Source organism: Rhodnius prolixus, unplaced genomic scaffold, assembly GCF_049639745.1.
Source record: "Rhodnius prolixus isolate KJV_2025 unplaced genomic scaffold, Rpr scaffold_6, whole genome shotgun sequence".
NCBI lineage: Eukaryota > Metazoa > Arthropoda > Insecta > Hemiptera > Reduviidae > Rhodnius > Rhodnius prolixus.
The window spans coordinates 27105895-27129671 of NW_027411634.1; the positions used below are offsets into that span (position 1 = coordinate 27105895).

At 35.1% G+C, this 23777-nt stretch overlaps 1 protein-coding gene across 8 annotated transcripts in view; it reads left to right on the forward strand.

Moving 5' to 3' along the window:
• The window catches only part of Chi (LIM domain-binding protein 2 Chi), a 323078-nt gene that overhangs the window by 292247 nt on the left and 7054 nt on the right, over positions 1-23777 (forward strand). For 4 of the 8 annotated variants that reach the window (XM_074139795.1, XM_074139798.1, XM_074139799.1 and 1 more), the window contains 7 exons: positions 31-124; positions 11156-11258; positions 13561-13733; positions 17010-17261; positions 18961-19084; positions 21443-21570; positions 23361-23717. In XM_074139795.1, the coding sequence (XP_073995896.1) occupies positions 31-124; positions 11156-11258; positions 13561-13733; positions 17010-17261; positions 18961-19084; positions 21443-21570; positions 23361-23717 (1231 nt within the window). The remainder of the gene's footprint in view (positions 1-30; positions 125-11155; positions 11259-13560; positions 13734-17009; positions 17262-18960; positions 19085-21442; positions 21571-23360; positions 23718-23777) is intronic. The other 4 variants (XM_074139797.1, XM_074139801.1, XM_074139800.1 and 1 more) reach the window with 3 other exon arrangements.

The following is a 23777-nucleotide window of genomic DNA, read 5'->3' on the forward strand; positions in this document are numbered from 1 at the left end:
AAATTGAACAGACAGACTTATTATAAGCAGATGTGTTCCTGTTCCCAGGCGGCATACCCCATACTTCGGCCAGCCCGACTACAGGGTCTACGAGCTCAACAAGAGGTTGCAGCAAAGGACTGACGTAAGTGTTTCTCTTTTTTACTTCTTTATTTTCAGATTTTATTATAGATGAGGTGGTAATATGGGACAGTCTTTTTTTACCTTGCATATTTTGAACACTACTGAATTTAAAAAATCTACTCTGAAGTAAAATCAGAGACATAACATTCTTTGTAAATTTGGAGTCCTGAATGGATCACAGCAAGGAGTCTGGTGGAGTTACACTGAAAAAATCTGTAGTGGTGCCATATTGGGTTTTCAGAAAGTGTGGTCTTAATATGGGGACACACATTATAATTATAGTTAATGTTCTCCGTTTCTCCATGAATTGTAAAAAATAAGCCTTAAATATTTTTTACACAATTATCGTACATTAAGTATAAAAATTAGGATGTAATCAGTTTTCTTCAGGGAAATGTCAAGAAATCTTTGAAATGATCTTTTTAGGCCCTTTATAGTATCCTGAAGAAAAAAGAAATATTTATAAGACACTAGTTTCGTCCTCAGTGCCACTTTTCACACTTGTTCAGCAGACGATTAACGAGGTTGTTATATGGGGACAACGCTGTCCCATTATACCACCATACACCGCGTACAATATAACCTCATTTTTTTCCCCAACATACATTCATATTTGAAATCCATAATACTGGCAATTAAAACTCTCTACTTTCTACATTTTTAATGTCTAAGAAAAATTATTCTAACTGTCCTCAGTATTAACCAAAAGCAGAGGAAAATCAACCTTAAGAAAACTTTTTTAGCATTGACAAAATCAACACGGTCCTCTCTTGGACAAAGCTGCCGCTCGATTGACGCGCTGCCTTCTGCAGCAGACAAAGCCTATCCCAAAAGAGTTGTAAGGCACCAAAAACTAACAGATAGCACTCACTACTGGTTTTACAAAAACAGGGGTGTCCCAAATTCCAACCCCGTCCCATATTACCACCTTCTCCTCCTAAGCATTTTACAAATTGGAATCCGTAAAACTAAATTTGCTGTTGGTGAAGACCATTTAAGCCAATCATTTTGAAATTAAAGGGAAAAGGTCTAATTACCCTAAAATATATGTAAGTGCACATTTAATTCCAAATTAAAAGGATTATGTCAATTCCCAAGCATAATTTAATTAGAAGTTAGGAGCTATCCCTCCTAAAAGTGGCTAGCCTCTCAAAGTTGGCTTCCTAAAAAAGATAAAAATGTTTATTCCGCCCTAAAAGTACAAAGTGGTTTGCAACTTCAGAAGATCCGGTGTATTCTTTATATTAGAATCTATTCGGACAGAGTACTTTGAAAGTCAATTCATACCAACTATCTGTTCTCCAGCTTGGAATTCCAACAATGTTCTAAGACATTATATGGGTGGTAGAGTTGTAAATCGCTCTAAAAGAGACCCGTTAGAGGCAAAACTTTCTCTTCAACAAATTTTTTGTTTTTCTCTCCTGGCGTAATTGTTTCAAATATTTATAAATGATATTTGAATGAAATCACCTTGCGAATCTACAACAGTAGTAATGGATGCTACAAGAATTGATAAGATAGTTGCAGATTCCTGTTTTTATACTTTAAAAAAGAGGTAGTTGTTCGCTTGAGAGAACATTTTTCTTAAAGAAAAATCCATTCTTCCGAAACAAGGAACTCTAAAAATAGTATTTCTGTAAAAATTCAAATTTGGAAATTTGCTAAGATTGCCAAATTTCATCTTTTTTTTTTTGGTGTTCCTCAAAACATTTTCTTAACGGAAGTTAGAAATTTTTTAATAATCTGGATTTTGTACTCGTTATGTTTTTATTATATTTTTTCATTTTTCTCCCCCATTAAGAGAGGAATGGGCTAGCCACTTATTCAAGGATTTGGCGTCCTTCTAGTTATCCAAGTTTAACATGACGGAGGTCCCTTACATTGTAAAAATAAATCACATTTACCACGGCAAAGATAAATTCAATTTTAAGAAAATTGGCTAAAAAAAATTTCGCTGAACGTATATTTAACTTCAGTAACTGTCAAGAGAAAGTGATTAAAGAAGAAGAACTACCATCGGTGAAAAAAATAAATAAAAAAGAATCACAACCGGTAAAATAACCGGTTCGATGAAGTAAGAACGACGATTAGGAAGGCGGCAAAGAGGACCGGTTTGAAAACAAAAAATTACTACAATGATGTGGCAAAAAGTATCCAAAATATTCTAACGGAACTGCTCATCACAATGAGCGAATGGAGCCCAGTCTATTATCGTGGCCGACTGGAATAGTTCCTTCATGAGCGGGTGGAGAGTTACTGATGGATGGAAATGGCTAAGACTCACCGTAATCAAAAATAGATAATGATAATGTACCGTCGGAAAAACTGAAAGTTTAATGTAAACAAGAATGTGAAAATGAGGAGTTTAAAGTGAACCCGATGGCTGTAAATAGTGCGATAAGTGCGTTTCGTGTAAAAGTTAATTTTATTAAGATATGATTAGGGGAAAAAATGTTAATGACGGCTAATATGTGTACTAAGTAAGCCCTTAAAAAATCAAACTTAGCCAAACTTAGGCTAGTCTTAAAGACAGAGAACACCATTTGCAAGTGTTTTAGAGGGAGATGCTACGCAAAATCTATGGCCCAGTACGTGAAGGCACGATCTGGCGATGTAGAAAGAATAAAGAGCTGACTGCTCTAACCAAGCAACTCCCAGTAGCGGTAGCTTGGATTAAGTAAACCGACTTGGATGACGCAAACAATTTGGCAAAGTTGGAGTGCTCCCCTCTAAACCGCTGCGTGAAACTCCGGATTGAAAACGGAAGGATTGAGAGATTTGAGTTGATCGGACGCGAGGAATATCCTCTTGTCTGCGTAACTGGATAAAAAATAGGGACGACTGGCAAAAACATATGGTGGACATCAAGACCCACAATACTAGACTAAACAGCCAGGAAAGAAGAAGGAGATATGAGTAATACATGGGACACATTATGTTTTGGTAGGAGATGTTAACCTGTTAAGCGTGTTTGACGTGTATACACGTCAAATCAAATCACTATTACGGGGCGTTCGACGTGTATACTCGTTGTGAAAAATATAATTTGGTGTGATGTTTCCTTTATCTTACCAATAGAACTGCCAAGTATTTTATACGGAGGGAGGTGGTGGGAGTCAGTCAAATGATAAGTGGCTGGTCCATGTTTGGTCTCCGCAATAGAGATTGGGAATTACGCACACAAATAGAAGCTCTCAACCCTTGTGCAATGCCACGTTTTTACCTTAGGTAGAGGGTTCAAACCCTCAGTACGAGTATGATTTCATTTTGCACAGAATTCAAAGCTCTTTTCTTCCTTGTAAAAGCTCTTGCGTATATATTCTATTAACTAGGCAATGCATACGTGAAGCGGTGCAAGATTTTGAATGAGCACAAAATGCTCTGGTAATCTCAAGCCTTAGAGAAATTGCAGAAAAAGTCGCTTGCAGTGACTATATTACGACGTTGTAAACTTTTGGTTGTTTTGCCCTGCGTTCGACGTTGTATACCACGTCATTGTCTGATTTTAATTCCGCACACTGTGGGTTTTTTTTAAAAAAACTAAATTCTACGCTTAACTGGTTGAGAGCAAAACCCACTGAGGGGAACGGAGAGAAGTTATGAGTGTGGGGAGCGAAACCCCTAAATTCATAGACTATACTTGAAAATTTATTTTCAATTTATAAGTAATATTCAAATTTTTTTTTTCACATTTTAAACCAAAATTAGGCCCCCGATACCCAAAAGCAATAATTTCCTGTGCAGCCAATCTCCTTCTCTTAGACTTCTAGCAGCCTCGTTTGCGTCTTTTTTGGGGGGAGAGGTAGTCGTCAACCCATTTCGGCCAGTAATCTCCGGAACTTCCTCAGTAGATGGCCGTACCATTTTAAGCGTTTAGATTCTATGTAAAGTAATTGCCTATTTTTTTCAGGCTGGCTTTACGTCCAACTACCAATTAGGTGTCGTGGACGGATGCGATTATCAAACATACTTAACTGTGAATTTCTTTTATTAACCATTAAATAAAATCCAAGGCCTAAGACCGGGAATCGAACCCAGTACCACAAAACATATTAACTTTACAAGGTCTCGCCTCTAACCGCTCGGCTACCGTGGCGTCTTAAATTCTTTGTTGTACATTTTAATTCTCCTGATGCCTTCTTTTATCTCTAATCACAGAGTTAGGGATACTCTCTCTTCTAGATAAATCATAACTTCTCCTCCAGAAGTCCATCTCTAGAGCTAGCAATCTTATCTTTCAAACTTTTGTTCCTTGTCCAGGTTCGTGACGCATGTGACACTACATTTGCTACAAAAGCGTGGTAGTAGATCTTCTTCTTAGTTGACATCCTTATTTCTATACTCTAGATGGTAGAATTCAAGGTACTAATTATCTTTTTTTCCATTATTAATTTAATGCAAAAGGTCTGCCTTACATTCTCCGCTAGTAGATAACCAATATCTGAGGTATTTAAACTCCTCGCTGATTCAGCGTTCAGTTGGGTTATCAACAGCTGTACGACAGGAGCATTGGAAACCATGTATTCTGTTTTCTTTCCATTAAGAACTAAAAACCTATCTGGAGTACTTTATACCAAAATTTGAATATTATTACAGAATATAGAATACTATGCGCGTTTTTATCAAGACCTTAGCTACAGAAAAAATTTAGAAAAACATCCGTCAGACTGCTCTAGTGGTCTTGAAACAGTTTTAAAGAATTATCCAAAGTCCAAAACAATAGGAGAGATATTTTGTTTACTTAAAGACCGTTTTCAAAATGCCACTTTTAGTTGGAGCAAAATGCAGGCAATGATATTTCCTATTTTAAACTTCGTCACTTAATTTTTGTTGATGGAATTGCAATGTTGTTTTCTGTGAATAACTAAGCTGCCGAAAAGAGTACTGTTACCCAGTCCTCTGTAAGCATGTGAGGTAAATTAAAAAAACAAAAATGCGTAATTTATGGAAAAACAAAAAATTGCGCAGAAGAAGTAATTGGAAAAGGGTATGTTATTTTGCCTTGGTGCCTTCTAAGGGTGAGGTGTGTTGAACCCTGGAAAGCTGAAGTGAGGGAGCACTACTCTCTAATATGGATCCTGGTAGTGGAAGAAATGAGACTGGTAGGAATACTGCAGGAATGTCTTCTTCCTTGCTGGCACCATACAGGGCCAGTAGACACCCTCACTGGGCTGGGCCCAGAACGACTCCTGCCTCGTCCAACTTTATTTCTTCCTTCTCTGTCGCAGATCTCCTTTATTCTCTCCTGGTACCAAACCATCGCGCAGTTTTCCACAGCCTCCTCGTCTATATAAACTTGCTAAATGAGTTTACAGTACCACCTCTTCTGACCTACTCTCGCAACTTCTCTCAGAAATCGTCTTCATTTTTCCTACCTCCATCTTCTCTAACCTTCCTTGCTATAAAAGAAAAAGAAATTGTGAATCTACTTCCAATTTCTTTTTATACCCACGCTGAAATAAGTACCGGGAAAATGGCCTCGTATAAATTCTAAAAATAAGTAAATAATCCTGTTTATTAAATTAAAGCAATTAATTTATTTAATCGCTCGGAAAATGAAAATGATATTTAATCAAATAAATGCGTGTTCGCTTTTATCGTTGATTCGATTCATGAAGAACTGTCGTAACTGTTATCGCATAGTACAACTACGAGGTGTGGCTATTAAATAACGAGACTATTGCTACAAAACATTTTATTTTAAATTTATACATATTTAGTTATTATCACCTTCAATATACACCCCTCCCCTATCCCTACAACGCTCCATGCGAATTTACCATTGTTCCAAACAGTGCTGGAAGTCTTTTTCTGTGAGCTCCTGCATAACGCGTGCCGCTTTTTCTTTCACAGCTTCAACGGACTGAAATCGTGTTCCTTTTAATGCAGATTTGACTTTAGGGAACAGATAAAAGTCACATGTGGGCCAGGTCAGGCGAATAAGGCGGATGGCCTAAAACTGGGATGTTGTACATGGGCTAGAAACGTCTTGGACAGACATAACAGTGTGTTCGGCGATCTTCCTTGAAGGAGAACCCCGTGACTTGTTCTTCCACAAATCGGGTCGTTTTTTGCCTTAATCTTTCACGGAGTTGAGCAGGCACCTCACGGTAGTAATGTTGATTAATTATAATCGATACTTTCATCCGTTTTGGACGAGGAAGGGCGACCCGGGCGGTCACCATCTCCGATGTCTTCTCGGCCATCTTGGAAACGCTTGAACTCCCGCACGTGATTAACATTCATCGCCATTAACTTCTTTTAATAACAGATAAGTTTCAGTAGCGGTTTTACCAAGTTTCATGTGAAATTTCACGGCAATTCATTGCTCTACTACATGTGTAGTATCATGTTTTCGGCAAAACGAAACTAACACCTCTTACACAAACGACGGATCCCCGGTCAGACAGATTTCTCTACAAACACTTGAGACGCTGCACAATCGAAAGAGAAGGCTTTATGCTGTACGGCTGTCGTCGTTAAGATTTGGCGCATGCATAGTTCTTCTGTAGCAGCATCATTCTTGTTATTTAATAGCCACACCTCGTATAACTTCGCATCGCATAAATCTACAGATTGATTAAAATCTATTACGAAAAAGAATGTTATAACTTCAACTTGACTTCAAATACATATTGAAGCGGCGATTGCAATTGACTAAAATCGTGATTATTCAAAAAAAAACAACGTCCACTCAGTTTTTCAATTGGCTAACATCTGCTTGTACCAATTACGAGTGAAACAGGATGCTAAGTTGCTGGGACATTTGCGTAATAATAAATATGAAACTATTTATCATTTATGCCTCCTCAACTGTGCTACCATAATTAGAATATTTATTTTTTCAAGCAAACCTCTAATATCAAAGTATTCTTTGTATTTTAATCAAAGAATTGAAATTACTATTGTTTGATTTTTAGACCCATCTCTCCTTCTTAATGGCACCAGAACCCAGTTAGTTGGGTCATGGCCTCCTCGATCTTACTCCGCCAGTCGTTCCTCTCTCTTGCAGCCGCCATCCAGTTCGCAATAGCTGCCTGGCATCCTGCTTCACACTGTCAAACCATCTCAGCCTTGGTCTCCCAACTCTCCTTTTGCGGTCAGGGACTTTCTCTGCAGAAGCCTGTGCGGGATCTCTTCGTGGGCCATTGTTGCAACATGTCCAGCCTTATTTGCGGCTATTTCATCAGGGCGTACAGCTCTCCCCCGTTTGTTCTGTGACACCAAGTCGTGTTCTCCTCACGTATTGGGCCGAAGATCTTACGCAGTACTTTTACCTTTCAAATATTAAAAGGCGTTGTTCATCTGGCTTTCGTGATTGTCCAGGTTTCGGAGGCATATACCAGGACATGGCGAATAAGAGTTTTATAAATAGACCCATATTCGACCTTATATTTAAACCTTTGATTAAACACAGACATATCTCGTGTGAGTATTTTCGGTTTTATTAAACAATATTTTGGGAAATATTGGCCATTTTTATGACTCCAGTTCGAGTGAAAAGATTTACTATGTTGTCTAAAATCCAAATATTAATGATCGATCAAAATAATTGCTGTAAATGAATAGCCAATTTCTATGATTTACTTCGACTTTACTGGAACGGTAAATAGTCTACACTATTCTATTTTCTTCGCTGTTCATCGCAGACTTTCGTTAACTTCTGACAGTTCTTTACAACTTCCTGATTTTCTTTAGGATGCTAAGTGAATGTCATTTTGGAAATCCAAATATTAGACAAGAGAAAATTGATATAAAAATAATCAAATCAAAAGAATAAGAGAACTTTAAATTTTTGATGACTTTTTGTCGATTTCTCCTTTCTCTTTCAAATGAAAAAAAAATTTATTTAACTGAAAGTTTATTATAAAATATTATGATTAAAACGTAGTAACATCAAATCAATAGAATGTTTTTTTTCTAAACAATATTAACAATGTTTACATTTATAAGAAGTCGTATTTCTGTATTCTTTCCATTCGGAAGTTTATCCCCGCAGCCGAAAGGTCAGGTTCAATGGACCTAGAAACTACCATTAATGACTACATACATTCTTAGAAACTAGATTTAAAGCTTGCGTGTATCTTGCTTGAAAACAATTCTTGTAGATCTTCTTTAATAGTTTAATCGGCCCTTAATGATTCTTAAAAAAAACAAAAATAGAGTTTTGTTAGGTTTTAGAAACAATTTGGGATGTTGAACGCTATTCTTCAGTTAGCGCTAATGATCTTGTCATTATAATTCTTGTTTGTGTTCACATTTCAATTTCTGTTTCTTTTATACCATCATTATTACAATCAAAAGGTTTTAGTTTTAAAGGTTATGTTCCGTAAGAAAGGTTCCAATCTAAACTAAATGAATTATTTAAAAAAAATAATCATTTATGTGAGAGATTTGGTTTATTAATACAATAAAAAATATTAATAAACATAGTTACGAACATTAAAATTACGAATACAATACTCTCAGGTTGCTCTCTAAAACAAGTCTATTCGCCATTAATTGACTGTACAGTTCTCAAGTTCAGTGTCCCCTAACCCATAAGGAAAATGGACGGTTTTGCGATTAGCCGTTCTTGGTTCTTATTGGATAACTATTACAATAATCTATTGCCATTTAATTGGACTGCGGGGTCTGACAGTGACACTTATGGTATTAGCGAACGTAGATTGTGGTTAACTCTAGCCTTAACCAGACCTTTAAAAAGAAAAGAGTTCAATGAACTTCTCAGTAAAATGAATTTTTTTTTTTTTACATAGTTCTGAGCTCATTACAGCTACTGTACAGATTTCTGTGTAATTTTGAAGTTGGGACAGGATTTAAGTTGTTCATTGACTAGATTAGATTTTGAAAGGCGTGACAGGACCCATGCCCCACGGCACCGCAGCCACCAAGAAGCTTATTGTGCCTTCCCTTAAGTCTAGTAGATGAAACCTCCCCTTCTAAGAAGGTTGAGGGCTTTCCCTACCAGTTCCTTCTGCGCTACAATCTCCTTTGGTCTCAAGGTACCAAAGATATCGTAGCGCAGTCTCTCGATTGCAACGCAATCGAATAACAGGAGAGAGGCCGTTTCCTCCTCTTCCTGACACAGTCTGCACAACGGTACCGAGTTGATAAGCCCTATCTTGGGCAGTGTGAATAGGCCTGTAATCTCATTTCTGCCCAAACCTAGAGTCACTTTGGTTCTTCGTTCGCCCAACACGGGCATAACCCTCTTGCTGCGTTTGACCCCAGGTAGGATCACCCAGTACTTTTAATGTTCTCTCCAGATCCTACCACTGAGAGCCTCACGAACTGCACCCCTAGTGATTTCCAGGGCCAATGAAAGGAGTACTAGCTCCATTCCGGGCCAACTGTCTTCATTGACTAAGATGTGGATAGTTTCCAATTATGTGGATTATGGGTGAACCGTTTAAATATCTTGGACCATATTGGTTCCACTAAGCATTCCAGAGTAAAACATATAAGTTTCATGTTCTTTTATCATCTATGTTCCCCAATTTTTAAACCCAACTATTTGGGCACAGCTACATTGCTCAAGATTATGTCTGTGATCTTCATATTCTTCCTCCGATACACGCACATAACGGGCCTGCACGCAGAGTATGTTGGTCATCGCATTACCACGAAGAAATTTGTCATCATGCGTAATAGCCTGAGTAACAATGGCTTTTGCAGAGAAAAATCACGTCTTGAGCACCTGGCTATAGATATAGAAGAACGCTCCCTAAAGTAACAAATTTTGTAGGTTATTTTTTCATAACAAGACGGCACTGAAATCTATTTGGACTTACAGACTTAAATTGTGGGGTTCAGCCTAAGTATTCCGAACATCTATCGACTCCAAACACTAGTCACGCCGCATTGCGAAAGCTCTACACTATGTCTCTATCAGAACCATTCACTCCGATCTAAAAATAGCTTTCATTCAAGGTCTCCACCCGATGCAAGAAGTTTTACCCTCGCCTTTCCGCACATCCCAATCCTCTCATTGGTCAGCTTTCATCTTTGACTCTTCCAGACAAACCCAACCGTCGACTGAGACGGCGCTGGCCTCGTGATTTACTTGGCGTTGAAGGTCAATTGTTGATTCATTGAAAAACCACGAATGGGTAGTAACTCCTCCACATGTTATTGTATCAGTATCGGAAGGTAGATTAAGATCTATCCATTATTTCTGATAATGGATGAAAGTTCAACCAGTTAAGGTGGAATTTAGTTTCAAAAAAAACCCACAGTGTGCTGAATTAAAATCAGACAATGACGTGTGTATACACGTCGAACGCAGGGCAAAACAACCAAAAGTTTACAACGTCATAATATAGTCACTGCAAGCGACTTTTTCTGCAATCTCTGGGGGCCTTGAGATTACCAGAGCATTCTGTGCTCATTCAAAATCTTGCACCGCTTCACGTATGCATTGCTCCTAGTTAACTAGAGACGCAACAGCTTTTTACAAGGAAGAAAAGAGCTTTGAATTCTATGCAAAATGAAAATCATGCTCGTACTGAGGTCTGATCCTCTATCTAAAAGGTAAAAACGGCATTGCACAAGGGTTGAAAGCTTCTATTTGTGTGTGACTCCCACCAACCCTCTCCATATAAAATACTTGGCAGTTCTATTGGTAAGATAAAGGAAACATACCACCAAATAATATTCTTATTGTATCTTATGAAAATTTCGAGTTTTTATAGTTAATGGCAATTTTATATTTTTCCCAACGAGTATACCACGTCGAACGCACCGTAACAGAGATTTAGTTTGACGTGTATACACGTCAAACGCGCTTAATTGGTTAAAAACCAGTAGATACAATAAAATATGCGTGCCACAACGTATAAAATCAATAATATTAGTTATACTTGTAATTAGTGATAACTATTCAAGAATTAATTCCATAACTAGCAGTTGATAGTTTAAGAGATTAAACCATTTTCCTATTAAAAAAACAATCTGAATTGCGATGCATTTTTTTTCAGTTAAATGCTAATTATAAGAATTTTTATTAATGCTGCATATTTTCTGTTTACAGGAAAGTGATAACCTGTGGTGGGATGCGTTTGCAACGGAATTTTTCGAAGACGATGCAACGCTTACATTAGCATTTTGTTTAGAAGATGGTCCAAAGAGATATAGTAAGAGACTCATTTAATTCATTAATTATATAATTGAAAATTGAAAAAAGTTTATTTACAATTTAAAAAACAGTTGTACAAATATATATACAAAGGAGGTTTCAGGCATTAATAATTGTAAAGAAACAAAGAAATTAGAGGTAAATATGTGAATGTTAAGTTGTGTACTTAGGTATAAAATTAAACGAAATATGCTAGTGTATTCTTATTCTGAATAAGTAAATATTCATAATATTTCTTATTTTCTACATTATTTATCAGTTCGAGTTAGTTATCTTATCAAATCCAGTGTTGTGGTATTTAAAGTGCAACGCAATATTATCTAGGTCATAAAATTTATCTCTTTTGATAAATTTTTCCTTCAAGTGTTTGGTCACTTACTTTTATTTATTTCATTTTTTTAATTTTACCTCACAATTAGATCATCAGTTTACAAACATTAAATTTTCCTTTATATATCTTTATACTTAAAAACTTATCCTCCTTTGGATCTGCCTTTACGATAAATATTATCGATTTTTTTTTCCTGATGATGATGTGCTTAATTATTATTATTATTATTAATCAATTTTAATCCGATCAGTCCGCTAAATATTTTGTTCATGCTTAAAAATTAAAGTATGGTTAATTTTGTAGACTTACTTTCCATGAAAATTGTTTTACGAGAAACAGAAAAATCTGTGGCTGGTTTCTTCGTAATCAGGGGTACAAAAAATTGCTTTAAAATTGGTCGGTGACTTTTAATTATGGATCTTAAATTTAAATTTTGTGTTGGATGAATGCAATTAAATTGCAATATTTAAACCATTATTTACCATTATCTGTAGGGATCATGCATTTGAAGAGAAGGAACTCCCTTATAGCTTCTAATAAGGAGGCAAAGGTGGTAGATGAAATTATTCTAGAAATGAAAACTACGATTTTAAATTTTGGTAATCCATCTCGTGATATTTTGTAGTTATTCCCTGTAAATTTTGGAAATATTAACGAAACAACTTCGTCTACAGGAGAAAAGGAATCTTTCTTTTGTTTGATGGCTCTACTTTGCAACTTTTCACCAAAGATAACTTTAAGAAGTGCATATTCCTATCTGCAGATCTGTGAGATGGCAATTCAGAAGCATGTTAAAAATTTAAATACCTCTAATAATTTTGTTTAATACCACTTGAATGGATTGACCTTTCTACTTTGTGAGAGCAAGAGTTTTACAAGATTGGAATAAGGTGATGCTGGGGATTATAACTTGTTCAGTAAAAGCTAGGAATGCTGTCAGAAAATGTCTCAACAATACATTTTATCATCAATTCCTCACCATCCAAATTCTATTAACTTCTACTGTGCAAAGGCTTTAAAATGTTTGGATACCAAAAAATATAATTCTCCATATTATTAGAAAATATTATTTTTATTTATTTCATATTTATTCAAAAATTTAATGTAATTACATTTTTTAGAATTGTTAAATAAAAAAATAAATAATTGTTCTGTTTATAATTTTAATTATTGAGGTAGCCAGAATGATAAACCGAGATAATTTTACTCTCTATAGTATTCAGTTTATAAAAAAATATAATAAATAGATAATTTTCAAAATAGATTGCATTTATTTTGAGCATTTTAATTATTTTAAAGAAATTAAATTATTTGTTACTTAAATGTTCAGTTATTAAAATTACAGTTGGTATGGTAGGCTATATAACCTGACATTAGTAGTGTAATGGCAGACAAAGCCGTGTTATCACCATGAGGTTTGGTTAAACTTAGAAAACTTTGCCGCGGTTTAAATTGATTTGCAATTGAATTTGTAAGTGAAATTAACATCCTAAAACTATTTACTAAGTTATTCTTCTTTGGAATTCTTTATTACCCATACTCCTAGAAAAAAAAAAATATGAAAGTTTCAAAGAGAGCTAAAAAAAAAATGACCTGCCATTGTCAAAATATTAAACGTCCAGTGCAGATATGTTGAATGCCTTACTTACTTGAAACGTTAAAGTAAAAAAATAATATAACCAATCTTTTTGCCAATTACCACCAGTCTGATTGTTGTTAACTCTCGACAATCACAAAGTTGAGGTTATTTGTCTGAAGTAGAAGCTAGCAATTGAAGTATATCTTTGTAAGTACTTACTGCCAAAGTATTTAAAGGTGCAGAACTTCACCATTTTAGCCTGTACGTAATTTGTAGGTAAAATTTGTTTCCATAGTTGAAATATACAATTATCTCTTATATTAGCTAATTTTACTACATTCTTTTGCATTCAATTCTGTAATATTAATGTTGTATTTATTGTTTTTTCAGCGATAGGTAGGACACTAATACCCAGGTATTTCCGAAGTATATTCGAAGGTGGTGTAACGGAATTGTACTACAATCTGAAGCATCCAAAGGAATCCTTCCACAATACAAGTATAACGTTGGACTGTGATCAGTGTACAATGGTAACGCATCATGGAAAACCAATGTTTACCAAGGTTAATAATAATTTTTTTTTCTTTTAAATTATAATAATTTAAAGTAAAATGAGTTTAATTATTTGATGTAATCAATAAATAATTGACAAAATATGGAAATCAATAAAACAGCAATTTATAAATTAGAGAAGATTGCTGTATTTAAACATTTCTGGAGCTTAAAATTGAACTATAAAAAAATTAACATTTTTTGGTTAATATAATTTTAATCAGAGCCAGTGTCTTTATTCCGTTCATTTAGTATCCTAACACAAATTCCACTCTTCTTGTGTATGCATCCTCTGCTTTGAAATTTGTTCCCTTAATGTGTAAATTAAATTTCTGAATAAGCATTTATTTACATTTTTAAAGATGTTTTATGTGGAATATTCAGCATCTTTCTCTGAAGTTATCCATTTTCTATTGCTTATTTTACTTTTTATTGTCAAGTTTAATGTTTTGAATTAATAGATAGGTGTTCCCACAATTTTGAGATCCTAACCAGTAAATTTATTTCGTCTGCTTATTTTTCTTTTTTGTCCTTTATGATTGCATTCATTCTGTAATAACCTGTTCTGTGATAACCTTTTTAAAGGGTGGAAAAAATGGTAGAAGCATTTTAACTTAAACTCTTTCTCAAAAATGGCTAAAAATCGAAACCACCGTGGTTTACAATTAATCTTTTTTTCACAAATGAAGTTTAGACCCACTTTTTTTCTCATCCTGGGTAGGTGAAGATTTTCTAAAGCCAAGATTGTAATAAAATATTTATTGTTTATCAAACGAAAATAATTTATCTGAATTCAGAATCCGAATTATTAATACATTTTAACTTTTTGTTTTTAATTTTATTAAAGAGTTTTAAGAGGAGCCTGGTCTGGACCATTGATATCAACAATTTATTTATTGAAGGAATAATCAGCTCAAGACTTCGAGCTTGATTTAGCATTGCAGACAAAATCTTCTGTTTTCTAAACGTCAAGGCTAAAAGAGGCATAAAAAAAAGTGCTTCTACATTTGTCTATAGGATAAATGTGTAAACTTTTTGTGTAACTTGGACTATTTCCAAAATTTCTTTCCGTTTCTTTGGATAAACAATTTGTTATTTCTGTTTTGTTTCATTGAGATTTAGAATTTATTGCATTACACTTCTATTTGTTGTTCGCTACACATAAATGTATGTTGGATACATTGTCAGTTCTTTTTTTATGTTCTTAAATTATTTAATTTTTATTTTAGGAATTTAATCAGAAGGAAAATAGTGTTTATAGTTTTATAGTATTGATAAAAATGACATGCACAACGGTCTTGTAGGAGTCATTCTGATAAGCAAACAGGTGCATTATCTAGAACTTTCTATAGTTTATTAACTACATAATTCTTTCACAATGAATTGTAGGAGTTGTGAATTATATTTTAAGTTTAAAGAGAGTAAAAAAACACTTTGGCTTCAAATATACTGTTTCTCTTTAATCATTTGATTGTCTTATGGTCTTGATAAATGGTCGTTGTACAACTGGTCCTTAAAAAGGGTTGAAAGCCTTAAAATAGCAGAGGCGGAGCTACCTTTACTTGGGAGAATCTAAGGGTGCGTTCCACTAAGCGACCACAACGATCAAAACATACCTTCAGGCGTTCCACTTAGCGACCGCGGTCGTTGTGGTCGTGGCGAAAACGTCACTAATGACGTCACTATTTTCGCTCACGCGAAGCCTACAACGCCCCATCTATAGAACTGGGTCGAAGTGGGCGTTCAGAAATATGGCGCAATTTTTGAAACAAAATATGGCGACCGAAAAAATTATCTCATGTAAATGAAAGTATTATTTCATGTAAATAATAGAATGTGTTTCTCGAAAGTCTGCAATAAATAAATAATTACTTATCCCTTTACACACAAAATCACTGAATAACACAAAATCATTTACCTGAAATAACTTTTAAATTCTTCATCTGAATAAAGATCAATTACTCTGATAGCTAATAATACGTGGCCTAAGTTTTCGCTTTTCATCATTGCGATTTTGTAAAATTGCATTCCACTCTTCGTCGGAACTAGATAAAGAACTTTCTAAAGCATTATTAATAAATATCCAACTGTTGCCACAAAAGACATTTTAATTGTATTTAAACGTAAATTTTATAAATACTCCACTAAAATGTAATATAAAAAATTGAATTATATATATTTTTAATATAAGTCAACTTTACCAATAATTAATAAAGTTTATCATAACTGCTTATAAACGGTGTTAAAATTAAAAAAACAACCCCTTCAAGCTTCTAACTTATTTTCGAGGCCGCCATATGTAATGTTTACATGAACGGTTAAAACGCCCACAGTCCATTCCACTTGGGTTTTCGATCGCAACGCTCGCAAGCAAGTGGTACGGGCAAAACCGCTGTCGTGAGCGTGGTCGTTGTAATCGCTTAGTGGAACGCACCCTAAGTAAATGGAAAAACGTACAAGTAGATCACTACTCAATCGGAAACTAGGAGACTCCATAGTGATGAACAAAATAAATCCATTTTTGGATTCATTAAGTTTGAATAATTGGTTTACCAATTCTAGGATTTCTATTTTATGATACTCTAAGACCACATTATTGTTGAGGTTTTCAGATAAGTTTAGATTTTCTTCTCAAATCTGGCAGAAATCAGTTCAGTTTGTGTCCATCCAGTGTTGCTAAAGCTTTGTTGTTTTTTTAAACTTAAGTTTATTATTTTATTTATTTTTTTTTTATTTATTTTTTTTTTATTTATTTTTAAAAAGTTATGCTTTAGTTTGTAAGTTAATGTTCAAGATTTCATCTGCACCTTTCAACGAAATCCTAAATTAAATAATGAATGTTTAAATTATGTTTTTAAATGAAAAATAATAACCTAAATTTATTTTTAAAAAATAAATGTTATGGTTCTAAGAAAGTAAAATATTGTTTTGAGATAACACAGCCTCTTAGATAGTTACAAATTCTAATTAATGTTTCTGTACTTTTTAGAAGTTATCCAAAAGTAGATCTAATTATTTTTACAGCGTGCGTACGATACAGATTAATAAAATTTTATATTTTAAATTAATCTTTTCTTACTGTATCTACAAATGGAACTTTTTTTTTGGATTTTCTTAATCATTGACATTATTTTAAGAATACCAATTGATTTAAATATAAAAAAATTAAAACTCGCGTTAAGTAGAAAAAAAAAAGATAGAAATTTATTTGGGTTGATAAATAGTTTTGTTAGCTATATCTGGTAAGATAAAATAGCTAACAATAGACTATTTGGTTGGTGGTGCAGTGGAACGATAGGACGCCTCTAGACGATACCTCCTCTTGCCAGGTGTGCACTGAAGGACGGCTGATTTTGGAGTTTACATTTGATGACCTAATGAGGATCAAGTCGTGGCATTTGGCTGTGAAAGGTCATCGAGAACTTATACCTAGATCTGTAGTAAATATGCACTCACAACAAGACCCAGGTGTTTTAGACCAATTGGCTAAAAATATAACTAGGCAAGGAATTACTAACTCTACGCTCAACTATCTCAGGGTAAGTTTATATTTTCATTTAATTGAGTTTAATAATATTCATTAATATTTTATATAAATTGAAAAAGAATAACTTGATTGTAGGGAAGGGATTAGCTATGAGGTTAGCATACTGGACTCCCACGCGGAGGTCCCGGGTTCGAATCCAGCAGCTGACCCTAAGATTTTCTCTTCCTAGGAGCTTTTTACAGCTCACTGTCCGGTGATGGACAGTGTTGTCTGTAACGAGAGAACACTGTCCGGAGGCCGGCAGTGCACTGGAAAAAAGCTCCGGGCGCTAACAACCTCAGCTGTTGATGCGCCAAAAAAAAAACAAAAAAAAAATTGATTATCTTCTCGTCCAGTTATTGTTAAGTAAGTTATTCGTAATTTACTTAGTAAATACAGTAATTAGAAATGGCAATATGGTGTATCTTATTTTATGAAAAAAGTCTAGATCATGCTTTTTCGTATCCGGAGACCTTGATGTTCTTCTCCATTTGGCACCATATTCCGTCATTCATGCTATTCACTCAATTGAATGTGTACGACAATGATCGTTGCCCAAAACCATAGTATTGAAGCATTTAGGCTATTAAGCCGAATGCGACATTTAGGCTTTGTTTTAAATTTTACGAGGTTTTATTCCAAAAGTTTCTTCGTGAAGACCAAAGAACGTTCTTTGTGAATATTCTAGAAGTCTTCATTGTCCCATTAAATTGCTCTATGCAGTCACTCCTACTTAGACTGCCTAACTATAATGTACGAGGCGTATTTTATTAGTGAGTACCGCTTTGAAGTAAAAGAAAAATAAGTATACTTTTTGTAACCATTTTATTTTTACAGGAAACCCTGTACCTTAATGCACTTTTCTACATAATTGCCACTAATATTAAGGCTCTTATCGTATCGTACAACCAGCTTTAGGATCCGATCCTCACAGAAGTCTGCCGCCTTGATTTGATAACCACTGCAAAGCGATTGTTTTTGAACGCATCATCGTCATCATGGTGCTGTCCACCCAGATGTCTCTTCAATTTTACTGGGCTCTTGGTACTGAACGAGTAATGACCTGAAGGTTGCTCAATTCTTTCCACACATCATGAACATTCGTGCGACCATCTTGTAACAGTTCTAACCCATTTTTGTTCATACCTATTCTACTATTCATGATGTTTTCTACATAAACAACTCATTGATCTCACAATGAATGTTTTTGGTCGCTTTCAAAGCTTTAGCACTAATAAAAAACGAATCACTACGCGTATTTTACAGTCGACGGGGATTCTTAATCGGTGGAAGCATTTTAATTACTCACAAATAAAGGTGAACATTGCGGTTATTGTAGTAACGTGTGATTTCATTCTGGCAGACGTTGGTACACAGCGCGGATGCGGAATTTCAAAACGGTACTCACTTCTAAACCTAGCTTAGTTAAGATTCCACCCAGTAATCATTTTAAATGCTTTTTTTGGTGCTGCCTACATTCGGCAACAAGAGCTCAATGCCTTCTGTAAAGTGTTTAAGGAAATTTCGCTTACATTTAGAAGATTCATTTTTAATTTTTTTTTTTTCTTCAAATTTAAAGTCTCAGAACTATTTAATGAAAAATTTTATTTTCTATACAAGATCCAATAACCAAAGATTGCTTATTTTTGACTTAAAGCCTTATAAATATATACAAAAATGATGTAATAGTTATTTATTTGTATTGTTTCTAGCTGTGTGTGATATTGGAGCCAATGCAGGAGTTAATGTCCCGACATAAAGCATACGCACTGTCACCTAGGGATTGTCTGAAAACAACTCTTTTCCAGAAATGGCAAAGAATGGTAGCACCACCCGGTTAGTATTTGTTATCCAAATATAAGTGGCTAATTATAATTTCGAGGGTTTCACAAGTTTTAGGAAGTTATTATTTTTTTGTTTCATCGCAACAAAGAAGTAATAGTAAAAAAAGAAAATAATTTTATGGTCAGAACACATGTAAACGTTCTTTGGAAACTTCAGTATAGTGAGCAACGTAACCTGTGTTGGGGTAACAATATATGAAGGTACGTGATTCGCTTTATCAGAGAGAAGACTTCACCAATCTGAGGAACTTATTCCTGTACTATAACCAGCAGCAAAGCGACATTGGCTTTGATTTGAGCTAAGCACTGTTAGAGGCAGACATTGCCATAACCAATGCAATAATACTGGAGCAGTTTATTTTCTTCCTGAAAAGCAAAGACAAGTATTATCTTGTCCCTAATTTTAAGGGAGTAAAAATAAGTTTCTGGTTGAGAATAACTCGATTTTGGCTGTCCTCCTGGAACTGAAGTAGTGATTCAGCGCTGGTCTTAAGACTCTGTTCACCAGAATAGACTCAATTTTGAATGGGTTCATATATTTAGGAGCTATTCGATGCAGTTCATGACCTTTTTATTAAAACGATTGATTTTTGTGTCCACTTTCTTGGAATTAGCATCAAATTAATTGCCTATTTCTCAGTAATATCAAATTAGGTGTAATGGACAAGAAGGTAAAAGCACATTAAAACGGTCAGGTACGGCAGTTGTACAAGGGTTGATCGTCAAAAAGTGCACGAAAAAGCGTAACGTTCTAAAACACCGAACTTTGACAATTAAAAAATTTATAGAAAAATCTCTTTTTCTATAAAAGATAAACTTCCCAAATTTTCTTTAAAATATTGAGCAAATCCTTCTTTATAACTAATTTTTTTGCACCAACATTGATTCAACATATATTTCGAGAAATACGTTGCTGAAAATGAGCAAAAAGCGGCATTTTCAAAAATTGTACTTGTTCTTGTTACTTTTTTTGTAAACTGCGTAGCGCCTAAACACGTGAACTGATTTTTAATGAATGAGGTGTCATTTGATTTGGAATTTCATTTGGTTTTAACATTTCTCTCTATAAATTAAAGTAATTCGCAGTACATGAACTTACTAGTGCCCTAGAACTTAATTGAAACTCTCGAAATTGAAAATTAAGTAGGAACTAATCCATTTTTATAAACACATGGTTTAAAAAACAAAAAGGGCTAATCTTTAGAATAGCGCCCCAGAGGCGTGGCCTGTTTATTTTTAGGGGGTGGGAAGTACAGCGCACCTACCGGGGAAAATTAAAACTACCTCCCGCCAATGTGCGGATGGTGCGAATTTCGTAGCGCTTATGTTTAGCGCGCATGCGCAGTACACATACGGCATAGCAACTGCTTCCTGTTTAATGTATTAATAGTTCCCGCGAGTGTTCTGTATGTGACCGGAGGTGCCGTTTTTTTGTAACTTTATGAGTATGAGCGTTTTAATTTTGCGGGTTGTTTTAAATTAAAGCATGATTGTAGTGTGAGTAAGAATGGAGTTCGACAAGTATACCCTCCTCAGGAAAAGGACTCCACAGAATAAGGTAGTTTCTTTTTTGTTGTTCTGTGTAATTATTGTAATGGATGGTGTGACACAAATTAAAAAATTGAGGGTGATTAGGTAGGTTAGGAGGGGGTATGGGGGGCGAAGCCCCCAAAAAGAAAAATCAGGGGGTGTGGGGGGCGAAGCCCCCATTAAGAAATAAATAAAGAATTCGAAGTTATTCTGATTCGCTGTTACCATATAACCCGCTAGATTTAAGTGTAAATATAAAATAAAGAAATAGTTTTATATTTATATTTGAATATGGCGGGTTCTATAGTAACAGCGAATCAGAATCACTTCGAATTAGACCACGCCTCTGGGGAGCTATTCTAAAGATTTACCACAAAAAGAATTATAATGAGTTATAAAACTCATGTTCATAAAACAAAATTGCTGGAGCGCTCCCGGGAGTGTTGATAATCATGTCTGGAACTCACTGGTCAAGGTATATTTTCATCTCATCGCCATAGTTTAGGGTTGAATGTTGAAAAACAAAATCACATATTGGTCCAAGCTGCCAGTATGCACTAAAATCTACTAACAGAGAATTAGCATAGGTGGGTAAAAAGTGGAACTTGAAAAATTTGCTTCAATAACATAAAATTTGAGATTCCTTTTTCCATTTAATTGCGTTTTTTACTGAGACTAGGTAGATCATTTTTAAATTGTAATAGAAAATTCTCTAGACACTTTTGTTTCTAACAGTTATTTCTAATTTATTGTTATTTAAAATAATAATGTGTCTATCAACCAACAAGTAATGTTCATTCTGTTGTTACTTCTTTTTCAGAAGCGCAAAGGCCGGCTAATAAGAGAAGAAAACGGAAAGGTTCTACATCTGGTGGTGCAGCAAATAGTGCTCCTCCAGCACCGAACAAAAAGAGGTCGCCAGGGCCTAATTTCTCCTTAGCGTCACAAGTATGTCCTTGTAATTCGCATTATTCAATAAGTAAACTACTATCTGCGTTTATCTTTAAGGCCTCGGACACACAGAAAGCGATCTGGCGCTGTGGTCTGCGATATGGGGACGTCACACAGGACGCGAATTCTTTTGTTTGAGCGGTCCAGTTTGGTAGCTTTCTTCTTGAAAAGTAGTAGTGCGTTTTTTTGTTATTTGTTTTAATTTTTATATATTGAGTGCGATCTCGGACGAAGAACAACTCCTTCTGCTATTAGCTTTGCAAAGTAAAAAAGGAAGAAAAGACGAAGAAGACAGAACATTAGGTGAATACCACCGCTTATCTATCGAACTGGAGTCACACGAAGATGGGTTCTTCTAGTATTTTCGTATGTCGCGAGAATGAAATAAAAAATGATTAATAAAGTTTCTTAACATTGGAATCTTAATTTCGTATTACTAGGTGACAACGCGGTCACGTTGAAATCTGTAATTTTGTATTACCAGATCGCTTATCGTCGCGACAAAGATTCGCGGCGTCAGACCGAGTTCTATTTGACAGAGATGATGCAACATTGTGTAATAAAACTAGACCGCCTGACCGCCTCGGTCGAAGATCGTTGCCCACCGCGACAGACCGCTTTCTGTGTGCCCAAGGCCTAAGTTATTCTCAAATGGTGGGTAATCCTATTTCGATTATTAGACCAGAACATTGACCTTTTTTTTTTGCGCAACTAAGCGCTCCTTATTTTGGAATCTGTAATAACAGAAAGATTTTCATTGAAAAATTATCAAGTGCCAAGAGTTATGGTACAAATGGTATTTTTGGAATCCTTTGATGTTATTGTTGATTTAAGGTAAGTGAAATGCCTTAGTTTAATCTGATGTGGAAATGGACAATACGAGCAATCCAACCTGAATGGTACGATTATCAATAAAGTAATCCTGCCATACCAATGATGTCCTCATTTTATGAACATCATCTAATCTGCACTGGAAGGTATCCTGGAGGAATTTGAACGAAGTGCAAGGGAACTGCAAGACTGCAAGTTGTTGTCAATCCATATTTACGCAAAGTTCCAAAAGTCAAGAACATGATCGTAGTTTTGATAAAACTTAAAAGGAAAGACTTATCTAGTGGAAGTGTTACATATATCTAGGAGCAGTCTATAATATAATTCGGATCCCATTTAATAATTTCATAATGTGCATCTGTTGTAAAAAAAAAAAACATCATTAATTATTTTTGTCTTTAAATTCAAATTAAAGAAATAGATGAGCAGCTTGGCATCAAACATACGGTCATTCCATCTCTAGGGGAGTTCTACAGAATAATGATCCTAGTTTTTTCTAGGATATATCTTTTTAATAGACCACTATCAGTCAAGTTGAAGAGATTTGGGATTACGAATAATCAAATAGATTTCGTAACGCTAAAGCATGTTTGATTATAGATTTTCTTGAATGTAAACTCGAATAAGTGGCCTCAGCTTCTCAAATTCAGGGTATTGTTAAGCAGCCAGCCGAACGCATTAGTGGACAATGAGCACTTCAGTGTAAACTAAAAATAGAATGTATTACCTTAGATATTCTTTATATATATTCTTAAAAAAATCTATCGCCCAGTCCTTTTGAATTTATTTAAGTTTCCTTATATAGAGAATGATTATTTCGAAGTATTTTATTCTTTGCATTGTGTAAGAAGTCATTTTAATTATTTTATGTTTAGTTTAAATCTCTTGCAGAAAAAATATTTGTTTTTATTTTCCATCAACCACATATATTAATAGCTTTTATAAAATTGTTGTAGGATGTGATGGTTGTTGGAGAGCCTTCCCTAATGGGTGGTGAGTTTGGTGATGAAGATGAGAGGTTAATAACAAGGCTGGAGAATACCCAGTATGATGGTGGTAATTCGCTGGATCCTCATGACCCTCATTCCCAGTACAGTGATAGCCCGTTAGGTCCAGGTGGTGGTGGGCCAGGAGGACCTGGAGGGCCAGGAGCTAATTCTTGGGGTCCAGCCGGAGGCGGTGCCGGTCCTGGTGGGCCCCCCGGCGGACCACCTGGTGGTCCTGGTTCGGGGGGACCACCTTCTGGTCAACCTGGGCCGCAACAGCAAGGCAACACTCCATCCAGTCAGGACTCCGACAAGAAATCACCAGCAGTAAGTAATTTTCAGTTTATAATTAACAATTCACATTACTAATGAGCCTCTTTGTAAATT